Source organism: Clupea harengus, chromosome 14, assembly GCF_900700415.2.
Source record: "Clupea harengus chromosome 14, Ch_v2.0.2, whole genome shotgun sequence".
NCBI lineage: Eukaryota > Metazoa > Chordata > Actinopteri > Clupeiformes > Clupeidae > Clupea > Clupea harengus.
Genome location: NC_045165.1, coordinates 22,307,455 through 22,330,215, shown reverse-complemented (window position 1 = coordinate 22,330,215; position 22,761 = coordinate 22,307,455). Strand labels below are relative to the sequence as shown.

Below are 22,761 nucleotides of genomic sequence, written 5' to 3'. Positions count from 1 at the left end.
TTCAGCACCGGCCCACCTCAGCTGCAGAGGTGGATCAAAATATTTTTTTCTCCCTCTCTTTATTGTCAAACTCTGACTGTGCTTGTTTTACATACCCTTCACCCAAAGATATGCTATATTTAACTCCTACATAATGTGACTGAAACTGCTTCAGTATTTTGAGGATTTTTCAGGGTTTGAAAGTGAAGTCTTGTAAGATAATAGTAAGATACTGTGAATGAGTAAGAAAAGGTCCAAGCGTATCTCCATGGAGCACTTAAAAAACTTCCTTTCTGAGGAATCAGACAATCAAGACATTTTTTCCTCTTACCTCAGATGTTTGAGTACATGGTACTTTGAATGGCACTGTTGGTGTACTGTTATAAACAGCTTGGAGGGTAAGACTGCGATGTGTAGAACAGGGCCTCCTCAAAGAGAGACTCTGGGGTTTTTGATAGCCTTTTTTTCCTCTGAATGTGGATTTGCGATTGTTTTGATGAAACCTAGCAGAACCTGATCTTCATATTGTCCCCAAGACTGCTGAGGAGACACATAGAAGTCCCAACAGAGACCTGCAGGCTTGCGATAAAAAACACGTGATTCATTTACTCCTGTAATGCAAGATGCGTCATGCATGTCTCGGACGCTCTATGTGACCTTTTGAATTAATTGGATCTCCAATACATAGATGCAGGCATACACATGGGGACATGGAGACACACACAAATACATGGACAAGCCAGCACACACTGACACAAGGACAAACACACACACACACACACACACACACACACACACACACACACACACACACACACACACACACACACACACACACACACACACACACACACACACACACACACACACACACACATATATATATATACAATATACATGCTCAATTGAACTGCATGTATGCGCATCTACATGCACACACACACACACACTTAAGTACAAGCACATGTGCATACAAACATGCACACTCCAACCCACATGCATGCAAAACCTCATGTACGCGTACACACACAGACACATACATATACACTTATACACATACATAAGAACACACATAGACACACACACACACACACATGCTGTTTGACCCACACTGACACACCTGTCTATTTACCCATTAACACTGTGTTTGTTCTTTTATGATAATCAGACCTTTTTTTGTATTTGCAGCCCAGTCTCATGTAGTTAGTTCATTGTATATGCACTGTGAATGTATGCACCCCATACGAGAACTGGGATCCCCCTTTTTCAAAGACTGAAAGGAAACTTTGACCGACCACAGCTGTTAACTCATTCCAACAGGGACACTGAAGTTCTCGTGGCCCCTACTGACTGAAATTAAGGAACTCTTTCTGAAAGAGAACTCTCCCCGACTAGACATTAGCCCTGTCTCTCCCTGACTTTCACTCAGGCTTTTAACATGGGTACCTTGTCATCAGTTTGTCCACAGGACCCTCTCATCATTATGTCAACAGTTTTTTTTCTTTTCTTATAAAGAGTTACAGGAGAGGAGTTTGTATAGTATACATATCTAAACTAATCCCCAGGTGCTAGGTGTACAGGACAAAACTGTAGATAATAATAGAGTGAATGACCCAAACTGTTACATGGGTGGATGACAAAAGGTATTTGGTACGTAGCATTGCATATAGCATTTTTTAAAGCCCGAAAGCACTTTGTTTACCATTGTCCCTACATGTTGCTGCTGATCCATGCTGTGCCTTCCATGAGCTTTTTGATTGTGATATGCCACTGATATCTGTTTTTGCCTCACGGAGTAATCAGGTTTGTAATTAGCGTAGTTTTTTGGGGGAGGGTAGGCAAAAAAAAGGTGTGTGGGGGGGGCGTCCTGCAGGGGGCCGGTCTCATTTGGCCTTTTCTTGAGTCATTTGGCCTTTACCCGGTGACAAAAGCGTTTTTTAATATTTCGCTATGAAATTCAAGTATTTTCAGAGGAAGTCACTATGCTGTATGACACGTTCAATTCTTAGAGTCAGTGCCATGGACATTCTCAAAGATCAAATTCCTAAAGATTGTCGCATCTGATAGTCAGATTTAGAATTTAGTAGTAGTTCCCCCTCTTCAGTAAAAGTATCTGCAGCTTCACTTAATCCACAGTTCAATATATTTACAATGCATTTATGCTCTTGGGGGTGGGCTTCGTTCCTAATGACGTTTGCACTTTATATGATCACCAGACTCCAATTGTTCCAAAAAGGAAATAAAAAGTTTAGAAATTCTTCCCTGAGCCACAACAGTGTTTAGGAGTCTAAAGGTGATACTTTTGCGGAAGTCCAAACACAAAGGTATATTTATTAATTATCAGTTTTCACCAATGAGTACAGTTAACCTTGCAGCTCAGATCAATGCATGGTATTAAAAATATTACATGCGAGAAATCTTTGAAATGGGACGAGGAACAGCTTTTATGATTATGTATGCAGCTTCCATCAGTTTGCTATGCCATTGTTTTCTTCCTAGGGGGTTAGTTTAAGTTCCCCTCTCCCATATAGCACATCTGTCCAGATATTAATGGGAACATCATTGTCATTCGATGATTGGCATATGGGTTTGACCTTTGTTAGACAGAGACCTCAAAACCTCTGTCTGTGTTCTTTTTTGATGATATGTGATATGGGATGATGATGATATGTGGTTTCTGTCCGTGTGTCCTTTAGTTTAACTGAAACCTACTGTGCAATTGAAAAAAAAAAAAAAACAACAGAAAGGCATTTTTTTATTCTAATTTTCTCATTAGCTCATGTAGCATACCAACAGCTTTAGCCATATCAAATCCACTCATTCGCTAAAATGTTTACCGTTTGATCTTTCTTACCCCCTGTGAAGTTATCAAAACTGAAATACCATATGTCATATCTCCTGGGACTGACTGGGAATAACAGGTGTTCCTCAGCTACCTTGAAGCTAGCTGATTGTAAGGTTCTGGCAGCGTGGGCGTGTGTGTGCAAAAGGTTCTTCTGTGTGACTGCATTGCCTTACCTCTTTCTGTTGTGTTTATTAAAGAGACTGGGATGCTTGGCTTTGGAGCTCTTCCATGGGTCATGCTGGGGGCCAGAATTTGATGACTGCATCATGTGCTAAGTGGTCACTAATGTTTCACACCGCAGCTGGCAGGGAGAGAGAGAGAGAGAGAGAGAGAGAGAGAGAGGTGAGAAAGAAAAGAGTTTGCCATGAGATTATGGAAGAGAGAAACAGAAGGGTATAGATTAAGAGAGATACAGAGAGAGAGAGAAAGAAAAGGGAGAGAGAGTGTGTAAAAAAATGAAAGACGTTAAGGAGAGGCAGCAGTGAATGTTCAGGACATATGGCTAGGCGTAGCCTAGCATGCGAAACAAGGCCACATGCTCACACCTTGTGAGTGGATATATAAACGGCCTTTATCTCTGAGTGCCCACCCTGAGCGCTAGATGATGTGCAGTCTTGGATTTATTTAGCATTACCGTAGTGTTACTGTTTTTTTCCCCCAGGTAGCCCATGTGACCATATTCAGTTTGATGAATGTGAAACACCTTGAAATGATTGAGGGTTAATTTGTCAATGTTTATTATCCTATTGCCCCCAGATTTCAAAGATTTGTGAATAGATGGAACGGTACAAGACCAGATATCATTAAAAACAGTTAATTTTGTGTATCTGTCTGAAACATTTGCCTACCCTCTTTTCTGATGTACACACACACACACACACACACACACACACACACACCACACACACACACACACACACACACACACACACACACACACACACACACACACACACACACACACACACGCACATACATATACACGGACACACACATTGACACTTTGCAGTGGTAGCTATGGAAACAATATGAGACATCAACAGTTTGCATATTTCGTAACCAGATATTTCATAACTGCCCCATCAAACCAAGTAAAACTTTATTCTCCATTTGACAGTTAGTCATGATACATGAGTACTGTGAAGCTTTACCACCCCATGATAACATATTAGGAGAAATTACATCAAATAAAAACAGAAGCTGTTGTTCATCAGATTACCTCATTTCCTTTTATGTGCCAAGCTATCCCACGGAATCTCGTCATCTCCCCAGATGTTTGCTTAGGGATTATTCTTTCTGTCTACCAGTCATACCACAGCCAAATAAAACACATTTAAATATTGTCATTGGGCAGAAGAAAAATCTTTCCATCTCCTCGTTTTAGGAATCCAGTTCCGGCTTCCCTCCTCAGGCAGTGTGGATCGGCCATGCCAGCAGCCTCCAGGTATGACCACACCACACCAAACAGCTGTTGAGAACCTCCCCATACATGTTATACTTACACTTTATCAAAACAAACGAGTTGTGACCTGGCCTTGGCTGTCATCTCTGTTGATTTTTTGTCTTGTGTTTGAGTAGCCTGCCGATCGGGTTCAATTTGGGCACTTCACTGGTGGCGCTGTCAAGATTAGGCCTCATAATGAAGTAGTAGTGTCTGTGTCAGATGTGTGGCTGTTATTTTTAAACAGGCATCTGCTGGGCAAATTGAGAAGGGTTGAGTTGAATTAAGTCAAAGCCGCCCCCAGAGAGAGCCGGCTGTGTGTTTTGGTTTTAATGTCCCTGGAACGGACGCACGCGCGCTGGACTTCTCGTTTACTCTAAGAGCTCGTCTGTGCTATTCAGAGGGGATGACGTCTCATCCATCGCTTTGGCCATGCGGAAGTGTCAGGGCTGCTGATTAATGAATCCCTCTCCTTCTCTCTCTCGCTCCCTCTTTTTTTCTCTCTCCTCTCTTTCTGTCAGATAAAAATAACACAAACTCTATGTTAATTAATAATCCTCGTAGCTAAGCATCTGGGAAGGCTAATGACTGTCCGGGACTTTTTTTCCCTGCTCTTGTTTTGTCTGGCTGCGTTTCAGAGTTTTCTCCTTGAGAGCTGCAGCACCCCTCTCGGCTTATTGATTCTTCAGGCACGAGCTCTTATCTCGCCGCTAGATTGGAAAACTGCAGTGGAATGTGAAATGTCCTTCCATCCCCCTCGCCTCTCCTCTCCTCTTCTCTCTTCTCCTCTCCTCTCCTCTCCTCTCCTCTCCTCCTCTCTCTCCTCTCCTCTCCTCTCCTCTTCTCTCCCCTCCTCTCCTCTCCTCTCCTCTTCTTTTCTCTCTCCTCTCCTCTTCTCTTCTCTCACCTCCTCTTCTGCTCTCCTCTTCTCTCCCCTCTTCTCTTCTCTCTCCTCTCCTCTTCTCTGCCCTCTCTCCTCTCGTCTGCTCTCCTCTCTTCACTCTCCTCTACTCTCTTTGTCCAACCTTTCTCTTCTGTCTGCCTCTCCTCCCTCCATTCATCCCTCCCTCTCACCCCTGGCTGCATGAGAGTGTCCGTCCGGGAGGAGGCAGGACCACATGACCGATGTCCCGTCACATTGCTGAACTCACAGACCTCCTGCTGCTGTCGCCTCCCCACCACTGCCATCAACAGCCTTGGAAGCAACAACTCTCTCCCTCTCTTTTTCCTTCCACCATCTCCTTCCTTCTCTTTCCATCACTCACTCCGTCACTTCCACTCCATCTTTTCTGTCACTCTCTCTATCTTTCTCTTTTCCCTTTCTCCTTGCTTAATGTTTAAAACCTCTCTCTTTTAATCTCCCCCTTTCTACCTCCCTCTCTCCCTGCCTCCCTCTCTCCCTCTCTCCCTCTCATTCCATCCCTCTCTCCCTCTACCCCTCTCATTCCCTCCCTCTCTCCCTGCCTCCCTCTCTCCCTCTCATTCCATCCCTCTCTCCCTCTACCCGTCTCATACCCTCCCTCTCTCCCTGCCTCCCTCTCCATGGATTGGTGTGTATTTTTAGCCATGCGGGGTCCCATCCGTCAGCTCGTCTGCACTGCCCCGTTAGGCTGTTTTGTTTTAGAGCTCTGCCAAAGTTCAGGACGGGGCTGTTTACATCAGTGCCAGCGGGCAGCGGGGTGGCAGTGCAAGGCTGGGTGGGCACACCGGATTCGGTCGAGGTCACTGCGGTTGTGCCAGCGTTTGGCAGAGCCTCTCGGTTTGCCTTCATTGCGTAATGTATGGCTCCATAAAAATCACTCTTCTGCTAATATGCCAGCCTTAGGATGGGAAGAAAGAAAAAAAAACCTCCCTGGTGTCGACCTGTGAAGTGCTCAAAGAAAAGTAGACAGTCCCTTTGAATGTTGCAAGGAGTTGTTGTGATCGCTGCAGTCAAAAGCGACTGAATTTAGATAATGCAGAGATTCACTGACTACGTTTTATTTTTGTAGAAATACTGAACATTACAACTCTCAATTGCAATAGCAGGAAATCCTTCAATTTGCGTGATTTTGCTAAATTGTGTTGAAAAGGAGGCTTATTGGCACCGCAGGTGGGGGGAAAGGATAGATGTTTTGCAAAGATGCAACAGAAGACAAATGCATAATAAGGCAAGGAGAGTTTTCTTGTCACATTTATGGCATTATTTGCATCAATTCTAGCCTAACTTCAAAACACTTCTGAATTGTTTTTGTCACTTTGCCGGCGGATTTAAAAGTGACTGAGCTCTCTAAGTAGGATGGGGTCATCCACCAAATGCTCCCACGTTCTGTTTATGTGTTTACATGCCTACGGTTTTGTTTTGCGTCGAGTGATTTAGCTGTTCTCGCGGCGCGTTTCCTCGCACAGCAAACACTACGACGCTAGAAACAGAGACGATAATGGATCTGTCCATTAAACCCAGGCATAGGGCCATTACTCAATTACTCTAGTCATTACATACTCTTAAACCAACCCAAACCGTAATCTTGGGGCTTGTTGAATTCAGCCGCTGGAGAATTCACCTGATGACTCATCCTTCAAGCCAAGAGCAGGCCTGGCTCCACGAGAGAGAAAGAGGCAGTTGTATTTTGGATTTTTCTGCCCCCCTGGTTTAAGTTGTATATATATCTACAAACAACTTGACCAGCTTAAAATGGTTAAACTGGTTGACCGGTGAGTTCAATCAGCTTAAGGTATGTGTTTGCATTATTTTTGATGGTGTAGCTAGTCATACCAGCCGAGACCAACTAAAACAGCTACCATCATAAGCTGGTTTCAGCTGTTCATTTAAACAGTAATCAGCTTAAGCAGGTTGACCAGCTAATTTGTCCATCTTAAGGTATGTTTTCTCATGATTTTTGATGATTTAGCTGGCTGCAGAACATGTTACCCCAGGGACAAGCAGGGTCAGAATGCCACAAATATTCATATTTCATATTATGGCCATGACGCACAGACACATGGAAAGGTAAAATTGTTTGCATCTAGTCAAAACACCATTATATTGCCACCCGCAGGATAAAAAACTATACAGAACTAGGCATAGCAGGAACCTGCTGTTTCACTATATAAAACCATTTGCCCCCTCACCATTTTTAACTGCCACCTTCATCCTGTCACCGGGCCTGGCCTGGAGCCACCACCATACCTCACCACCACCACCACCACCCCCCCCAACCCCCCAGTGCAGCAGACGTTACCATCCCACTCACACCCCTGATAGATGGAGGCCCTTAGAAAAAGGACCCGCGTCCCTGATTGACTTTGATTGCATCCCTGAAGTACTTCATCAACTCAGCGCCACTCTTGGGTGCTTGTGCGCCGTGTCTGCCATGTCTAATGAAAGCTCTGCATCTGTGCTGCTTTAGATAAACTTGGACCTTTTAGTGAAGATTTAAAAAAAAAATCCCTCCTTAAAAACAAAGTAGGCCTCTGTAAACGTGGGATGAGATCAGAACGGACGTCAGCTCAAAGCGAGGGAGTGCTAAATTGGGTTTGATGAAAGAGAGAACCGCAGCGTCATTCAGGGTGAATACTTCAGTCGGATCGGAAGAGAGTGATCTGTTCAGGTACTTAGAAGAACACCGCTTCCTGTGTGTGTGTCCTCCCCTCTCCTTCCAAAACTCTCATGCATATTTGAGCACGGCACTAAAACTTCCTCTGACATTCATGAGGCCCATCCCTGGGCTCTTGTTGCTGTTTTGCGGAGGTGGACTGGTGGCAGTGATGGCCGCTGTCTCTGATGCACACACACCCCCCCCCCCTCTGCTCCATCCCTGCTACTCTCACTTAACAAATGAACGGCAAGCTCAGAGCAGAGCCAAGCTACCCCACCAAGACAGAGCCAGAGTTATGAGTCCCCCGCTGCATGACTTGTTTGGTAACGACGTCTATTTTTGGCCCCTGCTGCTGAATCATGCTCTTTCTCCTCCTCCTCCTCCTCCTCCTCCTCCTCCTTCCCTGCCACCTCTCCCTCTATTTTTTGTTCTCCTAGAGCTCTGTCGCATCCTCTTTCTGTCTACTGTATCCCTTGGTCTTTTTCAGACTTCTTCCCAGCCTATCTCCATTTCTCTCTCTCTCTCTCTCTTCCTCTTCCTCCCCCTCAGTTTTCTTTAGAATGACAGACCAAAATAACCTTTTTGAAATGGAAAAAAAACAGCATCATCCACCTCCCATGTACTAAGCTCCTTGGCCCCTCATGGGGTGCATATCTGGCAAAAAAAAAAAAAGAAGGTCTCAGTTTATGCACATTGATTTGTGATGGGGGTGCAAACAGCGGGATGCCTTGTAATTGGGGTGACACGAGCGAGATCAGCTCATTGTTCTAGTGGAATGAAACCAGGCGTGAATGTCATTGTGTTTTCCCACAGCAGAGCTAATCAGTTGCCCACATTTGTGGTCAGAAGGTTTTACGGCGCATTTCTGTGAAGTTTTTTTTTTTTTTTCATAAAGCCCTGAAGTCAACACAGTTTCAAAGCATGGCGGTTACTTTCATCTCTTCATCATCTGAGTTTTCAATAGTTTCGTTTGGTGTTTGTTGGAAGATATATTCTCATATAGTAAGATATTCAGCTCCATGCATTCTTGCACAAACCAAAGCTCCAGCGCCATTATTCCCTGAAACAGACCAAACATTAATACCGTTTTGTATGAATGTATCAAGTGAGGCCTTAGGTAATGACAAAATATTGAGATTTTTGAGAGAAGCCTTATGAGGAGTGGCCCGTGACCGCTCCAACTTCTTCCTCACACTCTAATAAGCAGATGAGCTTCATATGTAGGTGGAAGGAGATCCCATTGATACTAATTTGCAGTATTGCTTCCTTAAAGACTCATCCCCCCCTCCCCTTGGGTACTTCTGTGTGGATTAGGAGCCTTTTCTCATTTGCGCTCGAAAGAAAGGCTTCCTCTTTCTAATCCTTCATCCCCTCGTCCCCGCCTTCCTCATCAGACGTGGAGAGGAAGTAGATAACTGTCAGCGCTACTCAGAGTCGACTAGTTGCTGGGCTTCTTCTTTGTCGCTGCTCCTGGCTTGTCACCAGCCCCTTTGAGGTCGTTCGTCAAGAACTTCAGACTTATTTCGTATGGCCAGCTCAGCTCTTTATACATTGTTATACTTATATATTATACTTATACAACTGTAAAAGATCTTATGGCGTTTTTGGATTGCAATGTCATTCTTTGCCTTCAATCAGCAATGCCTCCGTTTCTCACACCATCGTTTACCGTAACTAGCAATAACAGTAACACACATTAATAAAAGCCTTAAGGAAACCTGAAAGGAAACGAACAGCCGACTTATCTTTTGTAAATGTTGCGTTTTGTGTACTTGACTCAACAGCGGTCACCTACACCCCCAGCACACCCAGCTACAAGCGCACGCCTCCGCCCGTCCCGCCGCGCTCCACCTCCAAGCCGCTGATCTCGGTGACGGCGCAGAGCAGCACTGAGTCCACGCAGGACGCCTACCATGAGGGCCGCATGTCGCGCTCAGGCCTGTGGGCGTCGGACGGCCTGGGCCTGAGCCTGGGCCGGGCCCTTTACAACTCCACCGACAGCCTGGACAGCACCAAGGCTGTCAGCATCGCCATGGAGGCGGCGGCGGCCATGGCCAGCAAACGCCACCCGTCCACCGACAGCCATAGTTCGGTGCTGACCTGTGACAAGGCCGTGTTGGTGTCCAAGGCCGAGGAGTACCTCAACACCCCACGCTCCTCCATAGGGATACAGGTACAGCTGCACCTTCTCTCTCTCTCTCTCTCTCTCTCTCTGTAGCTGCTCTGCTGCTTTTAGTCTCTCTGCTGCAGCTCTCCCCTTTTCCCTGTCATGACTTCCAATTCAGTTAGACTAATTTCAGCGGCACTTCAATTTGACCGAACTTCACTGGCTTGAGCGTTGCACTGACACTGTTGTGATGGCAAACCTGGTACCAACAGAATAGCAAAACCTGCTCCATGAAAAGTTTGTGAATCAGTGTGGGGGAGCCACATAGGGTCCTCCTGTATGTGTGTGTACTCCAGCTTTTTTCGTGAAGCCGTAGCTGATTCAGGCATGATGCAGAGTCATGTGATTGCATATGCTCACACACACCTCTGGGAGGACAAGAGTTCATGCATGGCCACACACATTCAGGTGACCAATCTTGTGACATGCATACACAAACACATAGCCTACTTATTCTCTCACCAACTCACCATTATAATTTTTTTTAAAGTTGCATTCTAATATGCACCTATATTATAACTAGTGCTGTCAAACGATTAAAATATTTAATCGCGATTAATCGCATTTATGTCATAGTTAACTCAAAATTAATCGTAATCGCAAATTTGTATCTATTCTAAATGTCCCTTCGTTTATTTATTTTTTCCATCATTTTATTTCTATTTTAATGCCCTTATCAACATCGAAAAGTGGATTGGCTTGCTTTAAGCAAATGTTTTATTTTAATGAAAACCAACATTGCCAAACAGGGCGGTACAAAATAAAATTATAAAGTGCACATTTCAGGTATACTCAGCCTATAGTGCAGTTAAACCATGGCTTAATATTTTCTTTTTTTCAAGTTTGCTGGGAACATAGCAGTCAGGCCTCTTATTTCAGAAACAATGAACCGTAACAGTTAGGTTACAAATAAAAGGTAAGCCTACTACTTCTTTGCTTTCAGCCAGCTGCCTGTTGACATTTTCAGACAACAGTGAAGCTCGCTTCTTTTGCACAACACAACTTTTAAAAGTAAACTTTCCATTCAGAAGCTTTTTATCATCCATTTCGCCGTATCGCGCTCACCATTCACTCAAACCGTAACGTTAGCCTACTACACAGTTTGCGAGGCCAAAAAGAACGTTAATCTAAAAAATAAATAAATAAATTATAATAAAAAAAAAAATCGCGTTAATCTCGCGATAAAAAAATTAACGGCGTTAAAATGACAGCACTAATTATAACTAGTAGAGGCATTGCTGCAGTATGATGTCTGTCATCATTAAGGTTTTTACTGTACAGTTGTGCTTGCTTCAACATGGAGTATAGGTAGTTACTGCCACCATTTCTGTAGTGCTTCGATAATTTGCAACACAACAGCTTGTCCCTCTAAGGCAGAGGTCTTCAACCGGGGGTCCGCGACCCCCAGGGGGTCCGCGGAGGTACTGCAGGGGGTCCGCCAAATGATTTCATCTGAAGCATTTTTTCCCTCTTCCAAAAATTAAAAACGTCCAAGACTACATAAACATAAACAGAACGTAAAAATTGCTTTCTATTCCTTAAAAATAATACATAGGCTACCCATGAGTCTTCACGCGATAATTTGATCATAATGGCAACATATGCACTTTTAGCTACATTTAGCTATCTGGTGCCAAAAGACGTTACCTGCAATAACCATACAATTTGAAATACTTGATCGTTTTGTAATTTCTCGGAACAAAAGCTCCTCGTCAGACACCACTGATGGCGGTTCAGATGATCTACCTTCAGAGGATGCCAACACCCCTTCCATGAACAGCGAAAAGCGCAAACGGGAAAAGACACGTAAATATTCAGAGAATTATCTGAAGTTTGCCTTCACCTACAAAGAGACCGATGGTGAAGAATTAGCAGTGTGCGTGGTTTGCTCTTCCGTGCTATCAAACGAACCTATGAAACCATCAAAGCTGCAACGACACTCAAAGACAACCCTGGCTCACTTGAAAGAAAAAAAAAACATTTAATATTTCCCGTTTAAAATCTTGAGGGCCAGCAGACCTTGATGAGACAATCAGCCAAAGTGTGCGAGCTAGCTTTAAAAGCCTCTTACCAAGTTGCATTATCTGTCGCTCAGACCAAACAGCCATGCGGAAAGTTTAATATTGCCAACAGCTAGTGATATGTGCAAAACAATGTTTGGGAAGGATGAGTACGTAAAAAAACTGAAAAGCATCCCAATGCCCGCCCTATGAATTGGCAGCTGATGGGAGGGCACTACTAGTCGCAAAACTCCCGAAGGCAGATTATTTTGCACTACAATTAGATGAATCCACCGATGTGTCAAACGACGCTCAGCTTTTAGCTTTTTTGTGATTTGTCGACCAAAATGAGATGCAGGAGGAATTTCTATTCTGTAAGCAGCTGCCTGGAGGTAAAAAGATTTTCAAAGTGATCAACAATTTTTTCCGTGAACATGATATACCCTGGCCAAAATGTGTCGCGATGTGCACAGACGGTGCAAGAGCCATGTATGACGCACTGCATGCTTCATAGGGAGAATGTTGTTGCCAAAGACATGAATGATGAATTCTCAAAAGATGTCAATAATAAACAGAATGAATTTAAATGAGTTGTGTGTCACAGATGATTTGTAATTCTGTTCAAACATGTGTAGGGGAGTGTTTGTGTGTGACTGACACTTAGTTCCAAATAAATTATATGAATATCAGGCCCAAATTTGGGGCGGCGGGGGTGGGGGTCCCTGCTCAGTGTCTCTCTCAGCCAAGGGGTCCTTGGGCTGAAAAAGGTTGAAGACCCCTGCTCTAAGGGACTCTGGTACCTGAGACAGACTCAACCTGCTGCATCCATGTTGTTTACGTTGGTTCACGGAGTAGTACAGTTCAGATTCATCACAAGAGTACAGCTAATGTAAAAGCTGGTTAGGTTTTTTTTAGACTGAGCCTTTCAGTGTTGTGCATTGTGTTGGCGCCCTTTTCTAAAAATACCAGCCAATGAGTCATCTTACCGCAATCCATTAATTAGGATTCAAGTCATGCCAGTGCAGGCATCAGTGAATGCGCTCTCTTGCTCTCTCTTGCTCTCTCCTTCCCTGAGCCCACTCTTCTCCTCTTGTCTCCTCTGCACTTCCCTCACTCTCTAATCATCTATCCTTCTCTCTCACTCTTTCCCCCGTCCTCTTCCCCCTCTTCTTCATCCCCCCTCTTTGCCCCATGGCATGATGGGCATGAGCGATGCCATCTCAGTCTGCCGGCTGAAAATGTCAGGCCTGCCACCGCATAGCGCAGCCGTGCCTGACCGTGCCACGTGTGCCAGCTTTACGAAGCGCCATCCCCACCCAGACAACTCCATCTATCACAAACACACACACACACACACCGCAAAGATATCATCCTGTGTATACATCATCCTGATGACAGACTAAGTGTGGCATCACTTCCACTGGTTTTTACATATGTAATTTCACATCCATGAAGGCATTGTGAAATAAATCTAGCCTGTGTCCCTGTTCAAATATGTCCTGTACATGTCTGTGCTGAACTAATACTAATGGCCTTTAGTACCAGCGCTAGATAACCAGTGATTTAGCTCAGAGTAATGCGAGTGCTGGTTATTAATGATAACCTTCTAAATGCATCAGTCATGGAATAGAATTGCTGTTGGTATGCAGGCTGGTGCCATAACTCAGAACAGAGGGACAGCATGTTATCCAGTATGGATCGTGTTGGCTGCTATGATTTGATTTCTTATCTCCTCTGCCTCCCATAAAACCTGCTGGCCTGCTTCCTTTCTTTCTTTCTTTCTTTCTTTCTTTCTGATTGCAATAATTACATTTTCTTTAAATCCTTCTTTCTTTGTTCTTACTTCTCTCCATCCAATTGGACGTTCTCCCCCAAACCCCACCCTTCTCTCCATCACTCCATCTCTCTCTCTATCTCAACCAGCGCTAATGTGTGTTGCACTAACTGTGCCTTTATTTGTGGAAGTGGTCCCAGCTGATGGGGCAGCTTGGTGGTGGGTGATGGATGGTGATTTTAAGTGGCTGAGCCGCGGAGGCCGTGCCTGTGTGTGTGTCTGTGTGTGTCTGTGTTTGTGTGTGAGTGTGAGTGAGTGTGAGTGTGAGTGTGTGAGTGAGTGTGTGTGTGTGTGTGTGTGTGTGTGTGTGTGTGTGTGTGTGTGTGTCTGTGCGTGTGTGTGTGTGTGTGTGTGTGCACAGAGGAGCGCCGCTGTCGGTGGAAACCAGCATGGGACGTCATCGCTGATTTAGCACCCTCATAATCAGCCCCAGAGATGCAGATTAGTAGTAGGAGGCAGAGAGAGAGAGAGAGAGAGAGAGAGAATGAGGGATAGGGAGAGAGATGGGGAGAGAGAGAGGAAGAGTGAGGGATAGGGAGAGAGATGGGGAGAGAGAGAGAATGAGGGATAGGGAGAGAGACGGGGAGAGAGAGAGGAAGAGTGAGGGATAGGGAGAGAGATGGGGAGAGAGAGAGAGAATGAGGGATAGGGAGAGAGACGGGGAGAGAGAGAGGAAGAGTGAGGGATAGGGAGAGAGATGGGGAGAGAGAGAGAATGAGGGATAGGGACAGGGGTAGAGAGAGGAAGAGCAGTAAAGGAAGGGTGGCATAAGTGAGAGGGAGCTGAGTGAAAGGAAAGTAGAGACACAAAAGGTGAGTGAAAGACAGAAAGTTTTTTATTTGTGTGTGTGTGTGTGTGAGAGAGAGAGAGAGAGGGAGAAAGAAAGAGTGAGAGAGAGAGAAAAAGAAGAAGATGGAGCGCAGAAATGAGAAGAAGAGGTAGAGGTAGAAGACGTGGGGAGGCAGGGGTCCCTGACTGAATTATATTGGTTTTCAAATTGGCTTCAGTGATGTGTGTGAAATACAAAAACACTTTCGATTACCAATTGCCGGCAGCGCGGAGGGCTGCCTCTGTTGGAACATCAGAGAAATGCTGTACGCAAAAAACTCTCTTTCCCAGAATACATACACATACATTTCCCATAACCCGGCCTCTTAGGCCACAGGGGGTCTTTTCCAGTGTGCAACCAATGTCCATGCGTCATGTCCAACGTGTGCAGGGGAAAGCAATCAGGGTTAACCTCCTGTATGATCCTGATGTTTGGACGGACATGATTTGACCCCATGCTGGTCAGTGCTCTGCTTTTAGCAGGTAAGGTCAAGGTTCAGATGGAACACTGCTTATAATGTTAAAGCTAAAATGAGCAAATCGACCTCCGTGGTGTGAGGTGGGATTGTGGGAACTCATTCCGGACAAATACTGTCAGCTGCTGGTGGCCTTTGTGGCAGCAGGTCAGAAATGGGAGAGGGGGTCAGGAAATGGATTTCTCAATACCAAAGACAGATCATTTCACCTGTCTTTGTTTTAACAGCTAGGTGCTGTTTTCAGTCTCTTCTGATTGGTCCAGTGGTTAAGCAGTGTAGTAAATAAGTAAGTAAGTAATACTTTATTTATGTAGAACATTTCATACAAGAGTTGCAGTTCAAAGTGCTTTACATAAAATCAATAAAAACAAGCAGCAAGAGCAATACATGGAGTAAAATAATCGTATCAGAACCTCATGTCCTGATAGGTTTCTTGGATTACTAAAATCATGATAAAAGTAATAAAACCCTTCTGCCTGGTCTTTAGCTCAGTCGGAACCATAGTGCTGCTTCGCTTTCTCAAATCTCAAATAGTGTAGGCCTCACTTTCTCAAATCTGCCTCCCTAGTGGCTTCTCAAACACTCACTCCTTACATGCCTTAACGCCATGTCACGCCACACCTTGTCAGGCCACATTATGTCATATCACAATAGGTTTATTGATATGGTGTCTGTGCAGCTGGAGGTGGTTGGAGATAAGATCAGGCACATAGAGTTGAATGGAATACTACAGCGTAGAGGCGTTGTAATGGATTGGTGTTCACATGGCCCAGGGCGATGTGTGAGATAACAGTGACGGTGAAGTTGGTGGTAGTGATCAATTACCTTTTGACCAAGAGTTATATTCATATCATATCATTCATTTTATGCTTTGCCCTATGTGCTTAGACCAACTCCACCATAGTTGCGTAGTCTTTTAATTGATACAATACACCTCCCACACAACCCCCCTGCTAGTAATCAGGTTTTTCAGGAAACGATTATGTACTTGTGCATCCCCTACTGTGTGCTGGGATCAGGCCCTGAGAGAAGGAGGAAAAGTGCTGAGGTGCACATTACCTCACTGCTTGGGCTCCATTTATTGCATTAGTGTGTGTGTGTGTGTGTGTGTGTGTGTGTGTGTGTGTGTGTGTGTGTGTGTGTGTGTCTGTGTCTGTGTGTCTGTGTGTCTGTGTGTGTGTTTCAGTGAGAGAAAGAGAGAGAGAGAGAGAGAGCGAATGAGGGAGGTATAACCAGGTCATTGGTTTCTGAGGCACACATTTGTGCTTGGAGAAATCAAAGGCCGGGCTAAGAGTCGGACACATAGACCACTCACACCATTGATAACAACTGTTGTCCAATGTTTAATATTGACTTTATACCCAGCCTGATCAGTTCATCTGCATAATTTGACAAATGTTTGCTAACAGATTTATAGCACAACCATATACTACATTACTGCACCTCCTCTGGTATAGATTTGTTTCTAAGACTTCTAATGGCTTTAAGCGAAATCTGCACTCCTCAGCAGTAGGTGCTCCAATCAGAACCTTCCAAAAGACAGAGATGGGGAGGAGAGGCCAGATGAACTCATTTAGCTTAACTCTTCACACTAATACCCCCCCCCACCACCACCACCACCGCACCCCACCCCCAACCACCACCACCACCACGGGGCAGATTTGTGCTGGCCTCTTGCTTTTGACTGGCATGTCAGAGTACGTGTGAGGAGAGGGAGGCGGGGAAAGCCACCGTCAGAACTCTAGTGTCTGTCGGCTGGAGTGCGCTTCAGGGTCAGGCCATTAATTCTGGAGTGGAGGAAGGTGTGATCCCGCCCGAACTCATCAGGATTAAAAAAGGGCCATGAATTGATTTTTAAATTATCCGGCTAATCATAAAACAAATTGTAAAATGAGCGGTTTGTCATCCTTAGCATCAGCACCGCTTCTCTGTCACCAGGTGTATGTGGCAGATGGGGAGGGATCATTAGAGTGGTGAGATACACAGTTTAAAAGTCAGACCAAAGTTGGGATGCAGCCACACCCTCCAAAGCCATCTCAAGCTGTAATGCATTTCTAAAATATCACTTTGTCACTTAGTGCCGGTTCAGTCATAGATGGTATTGAACAGTGGGAGGACACCATGCCTCTATGCGTGGGTGTGGATGTTTATTTGTGATATGGGTGGTTGGAGGGAGGACAGGTGGAGGCGCACGCGCACAGGAGGAGGAGAGGAGAGGAGACAGAGTCAGAGACAGGTGAAGATGAGGGCGAGGAAGGAAGGAAGGAAGGAAGAACCGACAGAGAGAAGCAGACAGTGTAGAGAAGGAGAGATGGAGCCAAGCAATAGCAAGAGAAAGGGGTAGGAGGAATGAGGGAGAGAGAGAGGGAGGGACAGAGAGAGAGAATGAGGGAGGGAGAGAGAGAGGAACAGAGAGAGAGAGGGAGAAAGAGAATGAGGCAGAGAGAGAGGAACAGAGAGAGAATGAGGGAGGTAGAAAGAGAGGAACAGAGAGAGAGAATGAGAGAAGGAGAGAGAGAGAGGGAGAAAGAGAATGAGGGAGGGAGAGAGAGAGAGGAACAGAGAGAGAGTGAGAGTGAAAGAGAGAGAGCTAGGCAGCTCATAAAGAGCATGAAGCGTGGCGTGGTGTGAATCAGAAGCCCATAAAGCAGGCTCTGCGGCAGAGGCCATTTGATGTGGATCAGCAGCTCTTGGGACAAACCTCAAATCAGCGCCAGCACCCAAACAGACCCGGCCAGCCGATCGGCACCCCCATCTCCCGCCCCCCCAACTCTGCTTGTGTCCTCCGCACCCCCCCCCCCCCATCAGACTCCCAGACCTCGTCAGGTCTCCTCAGGTCACATCCATTCTCATTACAACCAAGAGTGTCTGCCATCTCACCAAACTGATTGTTATCGGCCACTGGGGGAGAACTGAAATCCACCTTCTTGAAGTCAGGATAAGTGTTTTCTCATCACCACTGTGTGCGTGCGTGTGGGCGTGCGTGTGGGCGTGTGTGTATGTGTTTGTGTATGTGTTTGTGTGTGTGAGGGTTCAGCTGCGGGAGAGGCCACAGTCAAGCCCCACACTTTGTGTTTGTGTAAATCAAGCGATTGGTTTGTTGTGCCGCCTGGTGCCAGCTCCATAAATCATACGAGTGTTCGGCTTTTTTGACAGCACGCGTTTACACTCGGCGGCGCACGCGTTCCCCGAGCCAATAACCCCCCCCCCCCTCTCCTCCACCCAGGAAAAGCCGTAATGAGACTTGTTCTTTTTTATTTGTTTATTTTCCTTTTACGATAGTTCTCTCTCTCTCTCTCTCTGTCTCTCTCTCTCTGTCTCTCTCTCTCTGTCTCTCTCTCTCTCACTGTTGTTGTCGTTTGTTGTTCACGCTAGGTGGAAGCGGCCACGGACTCGGAGTCGGAGAGCAAAGGGCTGCGGGAGTTCCACTCCGTGGGGATCCAAGTGGAAGATGAGAAACAGTATGCCAACATTCATCTTTCATTCCCAATACAAACATGCTCACCTCATATAAACATCCCCTCCCACACACACACACACACACACACACACACACAGACACGCTCGCCTCGTACATGCATGAGCATACACACACCCACACACAGTGTACACACAGTTATGTATTGTGTGCACTAGGGATGGGCATTCGATTAAATTGTCTTAATCGATCGTCGGGAGAATTAACGATCGATTTTCGATTAATCATTAATATTTTTATATTAAAATTCACTATTTATAGGCTATATTAAAATGCAGTGAAAATAGAAAAAACACAGCGTGTTTCCTCATTGAGATATTTATTACAAGATGAACAACTCTTGTGGCAGTTAAACTTACAAGATGGACAACTCTTGTGGCAGTTAAACGGGATCCGTTCAATGGTTACACTTGAAAATATGCGCTGCTGTACTCTTAAGCAGCGGAGCCGACAGCTAGAAGCCGGTGCTCATAAACACAACTGACCTTCGTTTTTTTTTCTCTCTAACTAATTAATCTCACATTTTGAAATTCATTCATCTAGATTCATCGTGATTAAAAGTTTGTTTTCTTTCAAAGACTAAATCTTATAAATTAACGAGTAATCACTTCATTCATTATTTTAGACACTGTTGTTTAATTGTATTTTGTTCGTGCTCTCTCGCCATCAGCCAAGGAATGTATGCGAGACACAATGGTGCCCCTCGACGGTAAATCGTAAGAATTGTCCCCTGAAGCAATTCGAATCACCTCAGTCAGCCCACCGTCTTCAACTATGTTGATGGGCCGACAGTCACCCGCAACCTAAACTGCTACAGCGGTGGTAACCTTTTCACGGACTGGTCTAGTTAATTTCCTAGAGAAGTCGTGGAGTGTGGGTTGGCGACCATCTAACCTGGGACTGCTTTCTGTCGGGTGCTTTGCATTAAGGTGATAACTTAAAGATGAGCTGCTTCTGTGATAGCTACATTCAGCTTGACAAATGCTACATACAACTTTAGTTTTGTCGATTGTTCTGTCATTTTGCCTCTTAAACAGAAACTTTCCGCCCAACAATCCCTCAGCTCTCTCCATCTTCAACTACCGTCTCGGTCTCTTCTATCTAACTGACTGCAGACAAGGGGCGGTTTCGTGCCACGGGTCAACGCGCACCGGAAGTAAACAAAGTTGCGTTAACTGCGTTCAAATATTTGATTGCATTAATCTCCGCCACAATAATCTCATAGAATAACGCGTTAACTTTGACAGCCCTAAAATAAATAAATTACACGCACACTACGCAACAGAACATGCATTAGTTTTAATCGATGAAAAAATAATTTCATCGAGGAAATTCTTAATGATCAATTAATCGATCGTCGATTAATTATGCCCATCCCTAGTGTGCACATAACCTACATAGTAAGGCAGAGATGTGGCTAGGTACTTGTATGTATTGTTTGTTGCCATGTCTCGCGTGTTTGTGTCATGTTATTAACCTCAAGTGGTGCACAGTGTCCCGCTGTCCGCCATGCTTGTTTGTATGGAACAGCTCTCTGTCCAACGTGTGAAAAATTAATTGTGTGGGAACGTGGGAGGTGAGTGTTCTGTTTGCGTTAGTGTGTGACACAGAAAGAGAGCGCGCGCGAGAGAGAGTGTGTGTGCACGCTTGCACATGTAGAGTCATGTGTACATGTATGACTTAAAGTCTGTACATTTGTTCATACATTAGTGTAGTGTCCATATATGAGTTGTTTGAATTGAATTGAATTTGTGTAACAAGGCATTGGTGTGTATACATATGTATCTGCCTCACTGATTCCTGCACGAGGCACCATGTGACTGTATATTTGTGCGGGTGAATATCTGTTTGTTTGCTCTTTTGTTGATGGCCATACGCCCGTGTGCATCTGGACCTCTCCGGCAGGGATTCCTGTGCCTGTGTGTGTGTACGAGTATGAACGTGTGTAATCATGTGTATACACTGCCGCTCGCTAACCTGTTTATATCTGCCCTTTTCAGGCAGTGAGTCATTTTGAGTGTGTCCATTCATGTTAACGCGCTTTTGCTCATGTGGCTGTGCTTACACTCACACACACACTCACACAAACACACGTTCTCATGTACACATTCACACACAGGCCACACACACACACACACACACACACTCACACACTCACACTCTCTAACACACACACACTCGCCCAGTCTGCACGTTCACGTGTGCCTCCCCCCTTTCAGGCACGGTCGCTTCAAGCGCTCCAATAGCGTGACGGCATCCGTTCAGGCCGACCTGGAGCTGGAGGGCTTCCCCATCATGGAGGACAAGGGCCTGCAGTTCGGCGGCGGCTTCCAGCGCCACTCGGAGCCCAGCACGCCCACGCAGTACGGCGCCGTGCGCACCGTGCGCACCCAGGGCCTCTTCAGCTACCGCGAGGACTACCGCACGCCCACCGAGCCGCCCAGTCCGCAGCGCAGCCCCGAGCCCTGGATGGAGCCGCCCATCAGGGAGGCCGCCTCGTCCCTGTCGACAGGGACCGGGACGGGGGCCGGGGGAGCACAGGGGTTGGCGGGGGGCGCCGGGGGGGACTCGGGGCGCGCCTCGCCCTCGTGCCGGCGGGACGGCAGTTGGTTCATGACGCTGCTGCACGCGGAGACCAAGAGGATGGAGGGATGGTGCAAGGAGATGGAGGCAGAGGCGGAGGAGAACGACCTGTCGGAGGAGAGTGAGTGTTGGAGGAGGGATGTTGGGATATTGCAGACAGCTGCAGTGGATGGTCTTCTTCTTTCTCTTGGCAGGCCACTTTGCAAAGTACAGGCTTAGTCTGGATTAAAAGCATAGAAATGTTGAGGAATGGTTGCATTATTCATGATTTTTGATGTATTATGTGAGTTTTTCTTTTATGTTTGTATTATTATTTTATGTGTGTACGTGTTTCAAGTGTTGTTCTGAAATGCTGACAGAAGCCATAAAGTGTGTGGTCTGGGTGTGTGTGTGTGTGTGTGTATGTGCGTGCGTGTGTGTGCGTGTGTGTGTATGTGTGTGCGTGTGTATGTGTGTGCGTGTGCGTGTGTGTGTGTGTGTGTGTGTGTGTGTGTGTGTGTGCGTGCGTGCGTGTGTTTGTAGGTGCGTGCGTGCGTGTGTGTGATATAGTTAAGCATCTAAAAGTAAAGGGAATTGAATGATGTGGGGCAGCTGGAAGGTGATGTCGCTGTTTTGTGTGGTTTGTGCTTAGGCTTTGTGAGGCTTAGTATACACCTGTTTAGGTGTGTGTGTGTGTGTGTGTGTGTGTGTGTGTGTGTGTGTGTGTGTGTGTGTGTTGTGTGAGTGAGTGTGTGTGTGTGTGTCTGAGCATGCGCTGATCTGAAGTGATGTATTGTGTGTGTGTGTGTGTGTTTAAGTCCTAGGGAAAATCCGGAGCGCGGTGGGCAGCGCTCAGCTCCTCATGTCTCAGAAATTCCAGCAGTTTTACTGGCTGTGTCAGCAGAACCTGGTGAGTAACATCCTTTCCATTTATCCCTCTGCCACTTCCATCACTCCATCTCTTCGTCTCTCTATGGATCTCTTTCTCCCTTTCGCTGTAATACACTTACTACACACTATCTCTTCATCCCTCTCCCTACATATGTCTAGGCCTCTTGTCCCCCAGTCTCTTTATCTCTTTGTGTTTACATAAACACACAGGTGTGTTTTAGGTTTGTATGTAATGTTTGCTACCCTGGCTCCGGCGGCTATTGCTCTCAGCTCAGTCTTTGCAGAAATTATAGCCTGGGAAACCCTTTTCACAAGATGAATCGCTCACTGAAGGACGGACTAGTCAGTGACCTGTGGGGGTGGCTAATTGTGATGACGTCGAAGTGAAGCGTTTGTTTCCAAATGTAGTAACAACAACGGCGGCAGTGCAAGGGCTAGACGAAGCAATACGAACAGTAGTAGCAACGCTAGAAAACATAGAAGAATTGAAGCCAGAGCTAGAAGAATGTGTAAATGTATTCATCAAGTGTAAGGCTTTTCCTTCCTACCAATGGGGTTTAGGAAAAGGCTAATATATCAGCCTCCACAGCTAGTGGCGAAGTAGGAAGTATAGCAGTTCCATACTGGTCAATGTCGATTGGTTAAAGGCTGGTCTAGTGGTTTCAAAATGAACCTGAAGTCT

The 22,761-nt window shown here is 45.7% G+C and overlaps 1 protein-coding gene across 3 annotated transcripts in view; it reads left to right on the top strand.

Annotated features, from left to right (window-relative positions):
• dlgap2a (discs, large (Drosophila) homolog-associated protein 2a) overlaps positions 1–22,761 on the top strand; it is a 162,831-nt gene that overhangs the window by 135,883 nt on the left and 4,187 nt on the right. For all 3 annotated transcript variants that reach the window (XM_031580156.2, XM_031580154.2, XM_031580153.2), the window contains exons 9-13: positions 4,209–4,268; positions 9,628–10,016; positions 18,524–18,609; positions 20,846–21,330; positions 22,007–22,098. In XM_031580156.2, the coding sequence (XP_031436016.1) occupies positions 4,209–4,268; positions 9,628–10,016; positions 18,524–18,609; positions 20,846–21,330; positions 22,007–22,098 (1,112 nt within the window). The remainder of the gene's footprint in view (positions 1–4,208; positions 4,269–9,627; positions 10,017–18,523; positions 18,610–20,845; positions 21,331–22,006; positions 22,099–22,761) is intronic.